Consider the following 14,916-nt stretch of genomic DNA (forward strand, 5'->3'; position numbering starts at 1 on the left):
CTGGATGGCCCCAGAAGTTGTGACCAGATCCCCTTATGGCACCAAGGTGGACATCTGGTCCTTTGGGATCGTGACCATGGAGATGGTGGAGGGAGAACCTCCTTACTGCAGGGAAACGGCGGCCATGGTGAGAGGCAAATTCTGCAGGGGTTGCAGAGGCCTGTGAGCACAGGGGGACCCTGCCCTGGGAGCAGCAGCTGGAGGTTTCTGCACACGGGAAGGGAATTCCCAGAGGACTCCAGCCTCAACACAGACCAACATTCTGCAGTCTCCAGCAACAATTTGCTTTGGGTTTTACGTTGTTGCAGCTCTTCTGGCTGTGAGGATGATATGAAAATGTGATGCAAGTGCATCAGCTGTAATGTCATCTTGAGAGAAAACCCCAAACCCACCCTAAATCCCACCCCCAAATCCAACAAGTTTTCGGCAGGGGTTTCTAAACCCCAAATCCAACTTGTTTTCGGAAGGGGTTTCTACACATGTTGTGAGATTATTTCCCCTCTGATTCTTCTCACTGGGAAACTTGTCTAAATCCTGAAGATGATTGTTTAACATCCCCACAGTCTAACATATTTCTTTCCTAGTCCAAGCTACTTTCTCTGTCACTAAGCCTGAGCTTTCTGCAACACCAAGCTCCTGTTTCTTGCCTGGCAGTTTCTGGGGTGGGGCATCAGGAATGCATTTACTTGAGTGTCAGTGGCACTGCAGAAATGCACTTGATGTAAGAATCTTCTGAAATAACACAGTCAGACCACAGTGACTCTGGAAAATGGCCTGTAAAGTTGGTGTCCACATTTGGAGAAGCACAATGTGCTATTTGTGATGGAGGTTCCTACTGACAGAGTCAGGCAATGAAAGTGGCTCTCCAGGCGAGATCATTTGGATGCTGCAGTGGCTGTGGCAGCCGCAGGGTTTGGGTTTTTTGTCTGACATAGAACAATGAGGTGTGAGCAGCATCTGTGTCAGGGAGGAAAGTGCCCCTGTGCCAGGGGCTGGGGAGCCGGGGTGGCTGTGAGCGCGTGTGGGTGTGAAGGAAGCTGGCAGAGCGCTGAGTTTGCTTTCCCTGCAGGCTCGCGCTCGGATCCGGCAGAACGGGACCCCGCAGCTGCAGGAGCCCAGGCGCCTGTCGGCTCTGCTGCGGGACTTCCTCGAGTGCAGCCTGGAGCCGGACGAGGAGCGGCGCTGGGCTGCCCAGGAGCTGCTGCAGGTGAATGCCAAGGGCTGCCGGGGAAGCAGCAGCGCCAGGGAGGGGTTTTCTTGTGGGGCCCCCTCCGACAGTCTCCAGTCTCGCTGCTTTGCACACGCAGAGCCAGCAGAATCCTGGCCTGCTCTGCCTTGGCAGGCTCCTTTCCAGGTCAGCTGCACCTGGTGCCCACAGCCAGCAGGGACATCTTCAAGCAGCTCAGGGGGCTCCGAGCCGTGCCTGACCTGAGCTTGGATGTTTGCAGGGAGGAGGCACCTCCCACATCTCTGGGCACCCTCTGTCAGTGTTCCCCCACTCTCCTGGTTAAAACATTCTTCCTTAGATCTACTCTGAGCCTGCTTCCCTCTCTTGAGTTTCAAAGCATTTCCCTTTGTCCTGTTGCAAGAGAGCCTGGGAGGAACTTGACTCTGGAAAGTAACAGTTCATTTCTTTCTTTTTTATCTTTTGTGCAGCACCCATTTTTGTCATCAGCCAAGCCTCTCTCCAGCCTGACCCCTCTGATCTCTGCAGCCAAACAACTGAAGGAGCAGCAGAAGTGATGAAGCCCTCGGGGACAGCTTCTTGTTAGAGTAGTTAGGACAACGAGTTCCTTATGGTAGTTAGGAATTCTACTTAGTTAGAGTATTTAGCACTTCTAGTTAGTTATGGTAGTTAGTTAGGGTTGTTAGCACAGTTTGTTTGTTATGGTAGTTCGCACAGCCTGTTGGTTATGGCAGTTTTTTGAATAAAAACTCTCTCAAACCTCAACTCCCTTGCCGTGTCCCTTCCTTCTCCCGCTGTGGCTCAGCTGCCCGGAGCAATGTGAGGGGAGAGCGGGCCCAGCCTGGCCCAGAGCTGAGCCCCAGCAGAGCCCTGGCAGAGCCCAGAGCAGCCTGGGCCCCTGCAGAGTCAGCCTGGAAGGAGGCGCTTGGAGCCTTCTGGGCTGCACCCGGCTCTTGGGGACAAACTGTGTGTGCTGGAAAATGCCAGCGGCTCTGCAGGAGGGCAGGAGGGGCCCGGGGAAGGCCCAAGTGCTCCATGCAAGGGAAAAACCTGCCCTGGCTTCGGGATAAAGAACTAGGTAGTGTTGGCTTCTGCTATTATGTATTGACTTCTGCAAATTATTCTTAATCACAATTTTGATAAAGTACAGTTTGTAATCACTTTTCACTGCTTTTGCTATAGTATAATTTGTCAGCTTCTTGTGGCCAATGCCCTGGCCCCTGTGTAGCTCATATCCTCAGGACATCATTTATGGATGGTATTTGAGTTTGTGGACACTGTGAAAAACAAACATTATAGTTTTGGCTTTCGCAAAACATTAAAGTGGATGCCATGTGTTGTGCATTATAACGTTAACTTTTGCAGAATTGTCTCTAATTGTGACATAACGAATGCTTTCATTTTTCTAATGAACTGACAATAATGAGAATGACTCAGTGATATTTATGAAATGACTGATTTAAAGTACATGTGGAAATGGCTAAAACTGTCTGCATGGTCAGATAACATTGAAGGCAGGGATGTGATGAGGATCCCTGCCACTGACCCTTCCACTGTCAGTAAGTGTCACCTGCTGAAAGCACAGAACAGGGGGCCCTTGTGAGGAAGTGACACACAACCCTCAAAACAGCAATCCACGGTTCCTGCACATACTGTAAAAGGGTGGGACAGGGGTTGAACCAACCTAAAAAATAACTTGATCATGTAAATGAGTTTAAAAAATTTTCATTATGTATAATCTTTATGGATGTATATTTGACCAACACACTGGAAAAAGTCGCTAAGAAGAGTTGCTGTTGTAGTAAATAGGTGTGATTCGTGCTGATAGAATTGAAACAATAATCAATATTTGGAAATAATACAGCAGTTAAAGAAGAAATGCCAAGAAAAGAGAGGAGTTACCTCAAAAATGGGGAGGAACCTGTCCCTTGGCAGTAATACAACCCTCCTTGTTTGTTAGAGTGAGGTCTAGGAGCAATGTGCTGGGAACTCTGCTGGATGAAACTTTGCAGCGGAACAAAAGAGATTTGAATTTCAACTTTCCAACAGCAGGAGGAAATCAGAGATGGGGAGAGGACGAATGGCCTGCAGAGAGAATTAGAGCATATTCCGACCCAGCAACATGGGCTCAGGACAGATCATGGAGATACAGGACCCCGATTTACCTGCTGAATCGATGGATGAGGCTCCAAGCAGTGCTGGAGGTGGTGCCAAATCACACCTCTAGAGCACTGAAACTGCTGGCCAAGCAATGGACACAAATGCGGGCGTTTGTGCACCAGAACAGAATTGCCCTCGACTATCTGTTAGCAGAAGAGGGAGGAGTTTGGGGGATATTCAATGAATCTGAATGCTGTGTAGAAATTGATGATTATGGGGAAGCTATTACAGAGTTTGTGGAAGAAATTAAAAGGGTGGCCCATGTGCCAGTACAAAAATGGAATTCGATCTTGGAATCAGATGGGTGGGATAACCTCTTTGGAGGTGTTTGGTGGAAAAAGTTAGGGTTCATGTTGTTATGTTTGGTTTTGGGACTTTTGTTTTTGCCTTGTATGATGCTGTGTTTTATTAGGCTAATTCACTCAGTGATTCAAGGGATGCAAATGACAACAATGCCTCTAGAGCCAGGATCAGCAGTAAAAGGAAAACCAAGATCTATAATGGTACTAACAGCTAAATCAACCCACGTTAAAGAACAAGGAGTCGATAAACTGGGGGCAGGACCTAAAGAAATTGAAATGGCCCAGGAAATGTTAACTAAATTTGAAAAAGATTGTGAAAAACTAGAGGCAGCAAGAGAAATGCTAGAAAAATTCAAAGTTGAAATGAGACAGCGAGAGAATCCACATTATGAAGAATATAGAGGCACAACCTTTTAGTAAAGCACGAATCAATGATCAAGAAGAGAAATGGGGGATTGTGGTAAATAGGTGTGATTGGTGCTGATAGAACTGAAACAGTAATCAATATTTGGAAATAATAAAGCAGTTGAAGAAGTAATGCCAAGAAAGAGAGAGGAGGGATTCCAGCCTCCCCTTTTCCTGCAGATGCTCAAGGCAGGAAGAAGCAAGAGATAAAGGATACTAAAATTACCAATAGAGAAGGAGAAACTGGTTAGCTTTCAAGGATATGTTAATTACATGAGATTTATTGCTGTGATGCTTGGAAACTGGTATTATGCTAGTTTTGGCTCACATTATACTAGCTTGGTGTGCATGTGTCAGCCAAAGGTGAAAGGGAGGGCAGTGATGAAGAGGAGGGCCTTCATCCAGTGGCGACCCCCAAAGAGGGCTGTGACCGCCTAAATGAGCGGTGGAGCATGCACACTGGAAGGTGGTGATAGGGCGGAGGGGGAAGTGTGATGAAGCGAAAATGGGAGGAGATGGCTTCAACAGATAAGATCAAAGGGGAATTTTGGTTTGGCAGCGTCAAGCGCTGAAGGTCCCGGAGCTCCAGGCTGCGCACCCGCAGTGAGATTTGGGAATGCGCTGTTATTGGAACCAAAGGATCTCTTATTCCAAAGTACCTCATATTTTAACCCAATTTTATTGTTAATGTATCAAGTGTAATTGAATATATTTTTTTTAGATATCCAATTAAAATTGCTGCTACGTTGAATCTTGTTTGGCTTCTCCTTGATGGGATAATTGGGCAAATATAACACTGTGGTTAACCGGTGTGCCTCTGGCCATCACCAAGCACCCAGCGCTGTTATTGTTTTGTCCCTTATTATTCCTTATTAAACTTTTAAAAATTCTATAGAGTGAGGCCCATTTGTTCACAAACCCAAGGTGCTCACGCCTTGTTCTTCCCCCAAGCCAGGATTTGTCAATCCTAAACTTTGTCTGGATGGAGGAGGTGGAGTAGGCTGCAATGAAAAGCAAGATGCACTGGTGTGGAGGCCCCTGGGAGTCTCAATCTCCCTGCTGTGGAGAACTGGTCCCAAAAAAGAAGAATAGATTTCAAGGTTATGGTGAGAAGCTTGCTTCTCCCATAGATCTTTGCAGGCACATACTGATATACATAAAGTTATGTTTTACCCCATTGGACCGTGGGCGTAATTACCCTAGTTCAAGCCCTGTTACCCATCTCTAGCCCTGTTACCCATCTCTGGCTAGTCCCTAGAATGTTCTCCTCTCTCTGTCCCTCCACTGGCCCTAGTTTACTGCATTCCTCTGCCCCTGTTTCCCCATTAGCTGACCCGACCCTTAACCCCTCCTTTGCCCCATTTTCCCCCATATCCATTGGACCCTGACCCTCAGCTCCACCCTCACTGCCCCATATAAAAACCCCCTGTGCCCTCAGCTTGCCCCCTGGCTTTGTCCCTGGACCCTGTTCAGCTGTGTCCCCTGTTCCTGTGCCAATAAACCCAGTTTGCTGGAGATCATGCACAGACCCACCCTGCCTGCTGTGTCAGCTTTATAAAGCAGCCGTGAGCTTCGGGCTCCTGAGTGCCGGACGCTCCGAGGGCCTCGGCAGCGCCAGGACGCTCCAGACTGGGACAGCCAGGCAGCTGAGGAGGAAGTCACTGCCCCTTTCCCCTCTCTGCTGCTCCATCTCCCAGCCCAGCATCGCTGCAGGACAGCCTCACTACCAACGCCATCCTGCCAGGGATGGACTGGGGGGATCTCCTTCCCCTTCCCTCTGGCACGGAGGCAAATCCCATCTTCTCCTTCTCCGCTGTCCTTCCTCTCCTCGTTCTGTCCTTCATCCATCCACGTTCCTTTCCCAGCTCCTCCCTCCCTTGTCCCTTCTTCTTCCTTCCTGTCCTTCTGCCTTTTCCTTTTCCCTTCTCCCTGTCTCTTCCTCTCCTTGTCCTTCCTCCCCCAGGCACTGAGCTGAGGACAGAGACCAGGGAGAACAAATCCCTGCCACAGAACCTCGTGGAAGAGGCCATTTGGAACGGCTCCGTGGTGCAGGAATCCAACGGGGAGGAAAAGCCCCAGAGATCCCACACGAGGAGGGGCTGCAAATCCAGCCTGGGGAGCTGTGAGGGGGTAAAACCCTCCCTGTGCTGGGAAGGGTATGGGGAATGTGAGAAGAGCTTCAGGCAGAGCTCAGCCTATTCCCGGCGACTCCAGAGACAGCAGGGCTGAATGCACAGATCCATGGGGCTGCAGAGATGCCCCTGCAGATCCATGGGGCTGCAGAGATCCCCTGCAGATCCATGGGGCTGCAGAGATGCCCCTGCAGATCCATGGGGATGCAGAGATGCCCCTGCAGATCCATGGGGATGCAGAGATGCCCCTGCAGATCCATGGGGATGCAGAGATGCCCCTGCAGATCCATGGGGATGCAGAGATGCCCCTGCAGATCCATGGGGATGCAGAGATGCCCCTGCAGATCCATGGGGATGCAGAGATGCCTCTGCAGATCCATGGGGATGCAGAGATGCCCCTGCAGCCCCTGGAGCAGCCGCGCTGGAGCCCGGGGATGCCTGAGAGGAGGCTGTGACCCCGCGGCCAGAGGGGCCCCGCCGGAGCAGCCTGTCCTGGAAGGACTGACCCCGGGGCACAGCGACCCACGCTGCAGCAGCTGGAGGGGGGCTGTGCCCCGTGGGGTGGACTCAGGCTGGAGAAGCTCCTGGAGAAGTCTCCGGTGGGAGAGAGCCCAGGGTGCAGCAGGGGAACGACTCCTGTCCGCGGGCAGAGGGAGAAGCCCCGGGGGATGAACGGAGCCCGGCCCCATTCCCTGTCTGCGGCACTGCCGGGGGAGGAGGCGCGGCGGGAAGGAGGGAGGCGGGGGGAACGCTGGATGGAAGGGTCTGCATTGAATTCTCATTATCCTGCTCTGCGATTTTGGAGTTTTCTGTCAGAAATCTCTCCCCTCCCCCACTCATCCACAGAGGTTTTGGGCAGTTTTCATCTTTGGGGGAAATCAAAGCGATGCACTGGTGCTCCTAATTAGGAGTAGGAGAAGTGAGGCTCCAGGGCTTCCCGCTGAGCCGGAGGCAGCGAAGCGGCAGTGCCGGGAAAGCCGTGGCGGGAGCTGCGGAGAAGTTTGTTTGTGTTTGCAGCCCAATCCCCCTCGGGCCCGGGCCCGGCCCAGGGCTGTTCCTCAGCTCCGCCTTTGCCCTCACGCAGCCCGGGGGGCCCTGAGAGCGCGGGGCGGGGCCGTGCCGCGTGCAGAGCCCGGGCCCGGCTGCGATTGGGCGTTGGTGCCGTCAGTCGTGGTTGTGGCGCGCTGATTGGCGGGAGCGGGGCGGAGCAGGGCCCCGGGGCCGGGCTGAGGGCGGCCGTGGCTGCGCAGCGGCGCCATTGGCGGAGCGCGTGTGCGGGCCCGGGAGCGGCGGCAGCGGGCGGAGCGCGGGGAGGCGGTGGCGGAGCTCGGAGGCGGCCGCGGCGCAGGTGGGAGCCGCGCTGGGTTGTGCGGGGGCTCGGGGCTCGCTGCGGGCCTCGGGGGCGGCAGGGGGCTCCGGCGGGTCGGTTGTGCCGTGTCCGGGCCGTGTGGGCCCTGGGCTGAGGGCGCTGCGGGAGCGGCTGCCCGCGGTCTCCTTGCCGGCGCTGCCTCGGCAGGAGCCGCTGGCGGAGCAGCGCTGGCTCGGCCCGGTTCGTGTGGCTGGGCCAGAGGGGGCTGCCCCGTGGCGGGGCTGTGCGGGGAAATTCCCGTCGCCGGAGGTTTCTGTGCCCGGGGCAGCCAGAGGAGTCCTGTGCAAGTGACTTTATTGCTGAGCAGAGGGAGAGGCCGTGGGGCATTTCCCAGACGCTCTTTCAATCTTAGCCTCGCTTTTTATCCTCATTTCCCGGCCGCTTCTCCCCCTCCCCTCACCGCACTGGCCGAGGTACTCGAGAGGTCCAAGACTGCCCGATCTGCCTGCTGTATGTGCCCTTTACTGTGCACCCCCTTTAGTATCACACCCTGAATTCATAGCTGAATTAAATCTCTGTTTTTACTCTGAAAGTTCAGGAATTTAGCCGGACCTTGGCTGAGCAGCAGTCCGTGTCAATTAGTAACTCTTTTAAATCTGTGCAATTTTCTGACCCTATCTCCAAGCAGACTGACGCCATCTCTTTGTGAAGACTCATTTGTTTTTTTCCTAGCAATCCCTCCTCTTGTTTTTTCACCAATTGTCTTTACAAACATGAATTACTGTTGAGTCAATCTCATTTCCTGAGTGTTTTTTTGTTTTGGATTATTCTCATTGCCCCCATTCCCTGTCCTTCTGGAGCTGTTTCTGGATCAGGAGGCCTGGCTGCCCCCTGCATCCCCTGGCTCACCTGCTGAATGAGCTGCACTCTCCAGGTGTGGAGCATGGTAAAAAGATGAGAGTTGCTGTAGCACATATGAAAAACGCCAATCACTTGTTTTTAAAATTTCAAAGGTTTAAGTGTAGTAAAATAGTTATAAAAATAATAGTGCAATTAGAGTAATAATAATTTAGACAGTTTGAATTAAGACAATATGAGACAATAAAAACAAAGAGTTAGCCATGTCCAGGTACCTTTTTCTGGGCAGCACAAGCCCTAAAAAAGACACTGGTTAACAAAGGATTAACCCTTAAATCAACAGCCTGTTGCATATTCATACACTTCATACATGATGCATAAATTCCATTCAAACAAAGGATTCGGTCTGGTCATCCTCAGCTTCTTCCTCCTAATCCTAACAGAGCCTTAGAGGGCTCATTTCCTCTGATAAGAGGGCAATGAATTCTTTTTCTCTAAAAGTTTCAGGTGTCCAGTAGTGCTAGTTCCCTTCAAGTCCTTTCTTTAAAAAAAGTATCCTACATAGCAATGTTTCTATTTTAACATTTTGTTATAACCTAAAACTATAGTTAACACACTACTTATGAGAATTAATACAGCATTGCTTCTAACACCACACATATAATATTCCTTTTGATATTTGCGAAAAGCCAGTCATAAAATACGAATTTTTCACAGCACATGAGAGGAGAAACAGCATTCGTTTAACCCATGGTCTGCCAGGGAGCCACAAAACCGTGTCCCATTCCCATCCTTTCCACATCTGGATCAGTACATGAGCTGCTTTCTTATTTCCTTTGTTATCTGCTTCACCACTTTTCCTTTGTCATCTATTTGCCAACAGTAGCTTGAGTAATTTAATTTTCCACAACTCCTCCTTTTCCTGCTAACAGATGATCTGATCCCATCCCCTGGTGAAATGTTGTGTTCCTCATTCCAGTGGATTGGTCAGCAGGAAGGTCAGGAGCTGGAGCTGTCTGGCTGGTTATTATTTGGAGGAGAGCTTGTAATCTAACGATGCCATTGAATGAGAAATGGTTTCCTTGGCTCCAGAAATGAGTTCCTGAGGGTTCCCAGGGGCTGGTCCATGGTGTTGTAGGATTTGTCCTGGTGGCCTTTCAGCTTTTCCCCATTTTTAGCGCTCCCTCAGGAGCCAGGGCTGCATCAATTGATTGCTTTTCTGTAATTTAAACATAGCATTCTTGGATTCCTAACTGATTTTCCTAAATAACGAAAAAACACAAAAGACCCCCACCAAATCCCAAAATAAAGTGGTCTAATACCCCCTATATAACACAGAGAGTGACAGTAGGTTTTGCAGTGAGCACAGGGATGATTCCCCCCAACTTTTAAAGTGACCTTTCAGAAGATTCTCCATTTGCTGTTTCCCTTTGCAGCTGAACCCATTTCTGTTGCAGAGTCAGATATCCTCAGCAGGGGCTCTGCCTGGAGCTGTGCAAATTCCATCAGTGCAAGCAGGCAGAGCTTGGGGTGAGGGGCAGAGGGAATGAGCCCAATTCCTGCCCCAGGCAAGAGACCCAGGTACTTTGCCCACACTTTGCCCTGCAGTGTTAATTTGCATTTCTAAAGCTCCTCTCCAGGCTGCCTGGAATGAAGCTTCTCCTGCAGAGCAGGCATCCAGTGACCCAGGGGTTCCCACCCTTTCCCCTCACTTCTTTTTGTTTCTCCTTTTTTTTTTAACTCTTTATGTGTTAAAAGTCACCTTTGAAGCTCTTCTGATTTTTCAGAATGCAGCCTGAAGGTGAACATCGAAAAACCCAGATGAAAATTTTGCCATGGCTAGCAGGCACACACAGTCGTGCACAAACAACCCCCCAAGGGAATAAACGTTTTTCATACTTCTCCTAAGAGTAAAACTTGATTCTCACACCCCTGTCCCAAAGCAAACTGACAATATAAAAGTAGGAATATTAGGGAAGACATGCTAATGGTGCAATCTTGTGACCAAACCTGGGGGAAGAGCAAAAAGTCTCCAACAACATTAAATCAAGGCTTTACCTTATTCTGGCCAGGGTGTTCTTTTGGCCAGGATGTGCAAAGAAATAATTTCTTTCACAAATAGCCTGGGGGTGGAGAGAAAATCATTCCATGAGACATGTGAGTTTTACTGGATTTTTCCTAAATTTGATACAGTCTGAACCAATCTAAATCCACTGGTTTAATGTTCATTGTTTCCAAGTTGTGTAGTTGTTAGTATTTGGTTTCCTGTGGGACCCGGATTGCTTTGCCTGTGATGTTGATTAGGTGCACACTCCTGGATTTCCTTCTCAGCCTTTTCCAGACCAGGTGTCTCCAGCTCTGCCGGGGGCAGTGTCTGGGGTAGCTGTTGGTTGCTGTTTGCTGCTGTTGGTTGATGTTTTGTTGCTGGTCGTTATCTCTGTGGGCATCTTTTGGGCTGTTCCCAGTCTGTTGAGATGTTAAACTCATCTCCCTTGAGTGGTGTAACATCCCTTGGAAAAAAACCATCCTAAATCCTTTCCCCAAGGCAAAGACAAACCAAGCCTGAGTAGAGAAATACAATGTAAAAAATTGTAAAGAATATTAGATGGTGAATTTTGCAGCTGTGCAATCGCAGGCAGCCCAGTGTGTGAGTGTAAGTGAGCCCCAGAGTGGAATTGTGCCCTTGTGTTCCCCAGCAGCTGTGGCAGGGCAGGCCCAGCAAGCGCTGAAGCTGCAGCAGTGGCAGCAAGGCTTGGCCCCAGGGGCTGGAGATGCCGAGGAGGGTGGCCAGGCAGAGGATTTGAGCAGAGGATGTGTGGGCAGGCGCAGGGGCTTGGCCCGCTGTGGAGCCCTGGCTGCTGCTGCGTTGCCTTCAGGGCAGCTGAGTGGCGGCCTCCCCTGCTGCTGCTGCCGGCGGGGAGTGCAAATCTGCGGGGCTTGAGAGCCCTTGAGCCGAGGCTGAGGGGTCCCCCCGTGCTGAGCTGTGCTGGCGGCTGTTTGTGGCCTCAGGGACACTTGGCATGGGCCACTTGGCCACCAGTGGGGCTGCTTTGCACTCCTTAGGCAGGAGCCGATGTCCTGGGTGGGTGTTGGGAACAGCAAAGTGCCAAGGCAGGGTCAGTGCCAGCCCAGCTTCCTGTGGGAGAGATTTCACAGGAGACAGGATTCTGGCCAGAGCCTGCTGCTTTAAATGTGCATCCCTTATCTCCAGCCTGCACTAGGTGGAGAATTGCACTAGAGTAAAGAATTGCAGACATGAATTGCAAGGGAGATAATTGAATATCTGCCCTTTACACATTGGCTCAAGTACTTGAGAGGTACAGACATCCCAATCCACGTAATACATACACCCCTCCTAATATGCTCCCCATTTTTGTTTAGCAAACAATATCCATGTCTCTGTTAAGTCTGTTAATTTCTTCTCGAAGTTGATGATTTTAGCAGGATCTTGGCTGAGCAGCAGTCTAATAACAGCAGCATCAAATAATAACAGCATCAATTATTGACAACTAATAATGATGAGCAGCATCAACTAAAAGCATTTTCTGAAACTGATGGCTTCTCCTGTCACTTCCTTATGTACATGTCCCTGGCCCTATCTCTGAGTGGATTCACAGTATCTGTTTGTAAAGACACTTTCCTTCTCTTTCCTTCCATGGGGTCCCCCGTTTGTGGGACATCCCCCCTGGAGCAGGGTGTCCCCCCTTGCTGCAGCCCCAGCCCTCAGGCAGATCTCAGCCAATCAGAGCACGCACTGATGATGACTCACCAGTTGCCAGGCAGAGCCGCAGCTCGCAGCGTTCCCCACCTGCGCTCCCCGTTTGGGCCCAGCGCCCCCCGCGAGGGGAATTTGGGAAGGTGGGAGTGGGGCAGCGCCAAGGCCGGGCCCCCCCGCTCTGTGCTGGCGGGAGCGGCTGCAGTGGGGAGCGAGTGCGGGCGGGAGCGGCCGAGAGCCCAGCGCTGCCCCAGCCCGAGCTGGCCCAGCTCCATCCCTGCCCCTGCGGTGGGATGCTGTGGGTTTGGGGGGAAGAGGGAGCCGGCAGTGGGTGCTGGGCCTGGGGGCAGGAGGAGAAGGGAAGGAGAAGCAGGGTTGAGGAACAAAATGGTCAAACACTGCCTGTGGGAGGAGAAGGTGGGATTGTGCAGGAGAAGGAGAAATGGCAGGAGGAAGAGGAGTGTGAGGAAGAGTAGTGATACAGGAGGAGAAGGAAAAGCAGAAACAGGGAGAACCACAAGATTCCACCCCTCCCTGTAACTGCAGCCTCCCCCCCAGCCCCAGGAGCGTTTCCCACCCCCCACATGCAGCAGGTTACCAAGGGGGGGGATCCAGGGTTTTCATAGGGGTGAATCTTGGTGTTTCTGAGCTTTCTTGGGCTAATTTTTGCACTATGGTTTTTTGTGGGTTCTGAATCTTTATATTTTGGAGGGGGTTTTTGCTGAATCTTGATGTTTGGGAAGTTTTTGATCTGTGTTTTTGATCTGTGTTTTGATTGATTTTTGGAGTATTTTTGTGCTGAATTTTTGTGTTTTGGAGATTCTTAGAGAACAAGATGCCCAGTGACTTAATGAGATGAACTTGGGCATGGAGGAACTCCCAACTCATGGCATTCTCATCTTGTTTTTTTACCCCAAACCAGGATTTTTCATTTCTAGGTTGTGTCTGGATGGAGAAGGAGGAAAAGCCCTGGAGACCCCGCACGAGGAGGGGCTGCAAACCCAGCCCAGGGAGCTCTGAGGAGGAAAGAGGCCCCCTGAGCCAGGAAGGTGTTCAGAGATCCAGCCGGAACTCAGAGCTGGTGGAGAAGCCTCATGGCAGGGAGAAGCCCCACAAGTGCTGGGAATGTGGGAAGGGTTTTAGTTGGAGCTCAGCCCTGATCCAGCACCAGGTGATCCACACTGGGGAACAGCCCTATGAGTGTGAGGAGTGTGGGAAGTGTTTTAGATGGATCTCCAGCCTGAGGCAGCACCAGAGGATCCACACTGGGGAACGGCCCTTTGAATGTGGGGAGTGTGGGAAGAGCTTCAGAGAGCGCTCCAGCCTGAGGAAACACGAGAGGATCCACACTGGGGAAAAGCCCTTTGAATGTGGGGAGTGTGGGAAGAGCTTCAGGCAGAAGGGTCACCTGATGCAACACCAGAGGATCCACTCTGGGGAAAAGCCCTACAAGTGTGGGGAATGTGGGAAGAGCTTCATAGAAAGATCATCCCTGATTCAGCACCAGGTGATCCACACAGGGGAACGGCCCCACACCTGCTGGGAATGTGGGAAGAGCTATGGGTGGCTCTCGGACCTGAGAACACACCAGCGCACCCACACAGGGGAGAGGCCCTACGAGTGTCCTGAGTGTGGGAAGAGGTTTCCAAGGAGCTCCAGTGTCCTCCTACATGAGCGGATTCACAGAGAGGAGAGGCCCTTCCGCTGCCCCGACTGCGGGAAAGGCTTCAAGTACAACTCCACCCTCACCACCCACCGGCGCATCCACACCGGGGAGAGGCCCTACGAGTGTGGGGAGTGTGGGAAGAGCTTCTCACAGAGCTCAACCTTGACCCAACACCAACGGAGGTGCCACTAAGGGAAACCCTGTGAGTGCCCTGAGTGCTGGAAGAGCTTCGTGTGCTGCTCCAGCTCCATCCCCCATGAGAGGATCCACATTGGATGATCCCCAGTGACCCCGTTGGGCAGAGCCCTGGTGATCCGTGGTCCTGGTGATCTGTGCTGGGAAGACACCTGGCTTGGAGGCTCCACATCTTCCTGGTTCCCTGTGGGCAGCTAGATAAACCCAGCAGCAGGAGCATCCATTGGGACGCAGACCAACAATGGGAATTCCTTGGGGAGAGCAGATCTGTCAACTTTCAACCCCATAAAATCTTTTGCATTCAATCCTATCTTCTGGTGGCATCAAGGAGTACTGGATCATCTAGGAGGTATACTCTGGGTTGACTGTATGATGTTTGTATCCCCAGTCTGTAACCTTTATGCTGAATAATAAGTTTTGCATCTTCAGGACTTGTCCTGAGAGTGAAGGGGGAGAGAAGCAGTGCACAGTTTGTTTTCAGACACTGCACTCACTCCTCCACATTCCTGCTCCTGCACTCTGTTGTCTGCAGATGGACAGACAGCGGGACAGAGCTCTCCTTGGCTTTTAGTTAGTTTTAGCTAGCTGAGGCAAAGAAGTTCCCTGGGCTGTGGTTTTCCCCCTTTTCTTTGGACCTGTTTGAACCTGCTCTGGCCTGAGCACCAGCAGAGCACCGGCAGCTCACACCTGTGGCCCACCGGGCCGGGCCTGGGCCGCGGCATTTCCAGCGCCGGAGGGACTGATAAGAGACTCAGTGAGCTGAGCTACAGCCCACGGAGGGACTTTATGAGTTTGTCTCTGTTTTAGAGCAGCAAGAGGTTTTATAGTTTAATATTGATTAGGTTTTATTGTGTAATAAACAGTTTTTTCCACTTTTCTCCAAGGAGGTATTTTATTTTTTTGGAACCAGTTGGGGGAGGGGCTGATTGAATCTGCTTTCCAGAGGAACCCCTTTGAGGGTTTCTCTCCCAGATTTGCCCTGAACTAG

At 51.3% G+C, this 14,916-nt stretch overlaps 1 protein-coding gene across 1 annotated transcript in view; it reads left to right on the forward strand.

Moving 5' to 3' along the window:
• The window catches only part of LOC311164356 (uncharacterized protein), a 160,744-nt gene extending 146,079 nt beyond the window's left edge, over positions 1–14,665 (forward strand). Inside the window, exon 2 of the mRNA XM_084223781.1 lies at positions 12,990–14,665. Within this exon, the coding sequence (XP_084079907.1) occupies positions 12,990–13,925 (936 nt within the window). The 3' untranslated portion in view covers positions 13,926–14,665. The remainder of the gene's footprint in view (positions 1–12,989) is intronic.
• The last annotated feature ends 251 nt before the right edge of the window (positions 14,666–14,916 follow it).

This window comes from Fringilla coelebs (assembly GCF_963513975.1).
Source record: "Fringilla coelebs genome assembly, chromosome: 31".
Classification (NCBI taxonomy): Eukaryota; Metazoa; Chordata; class Aves; order Passeriformes; family Fringillidae; genus Fringilla; species Fringilla coelebs.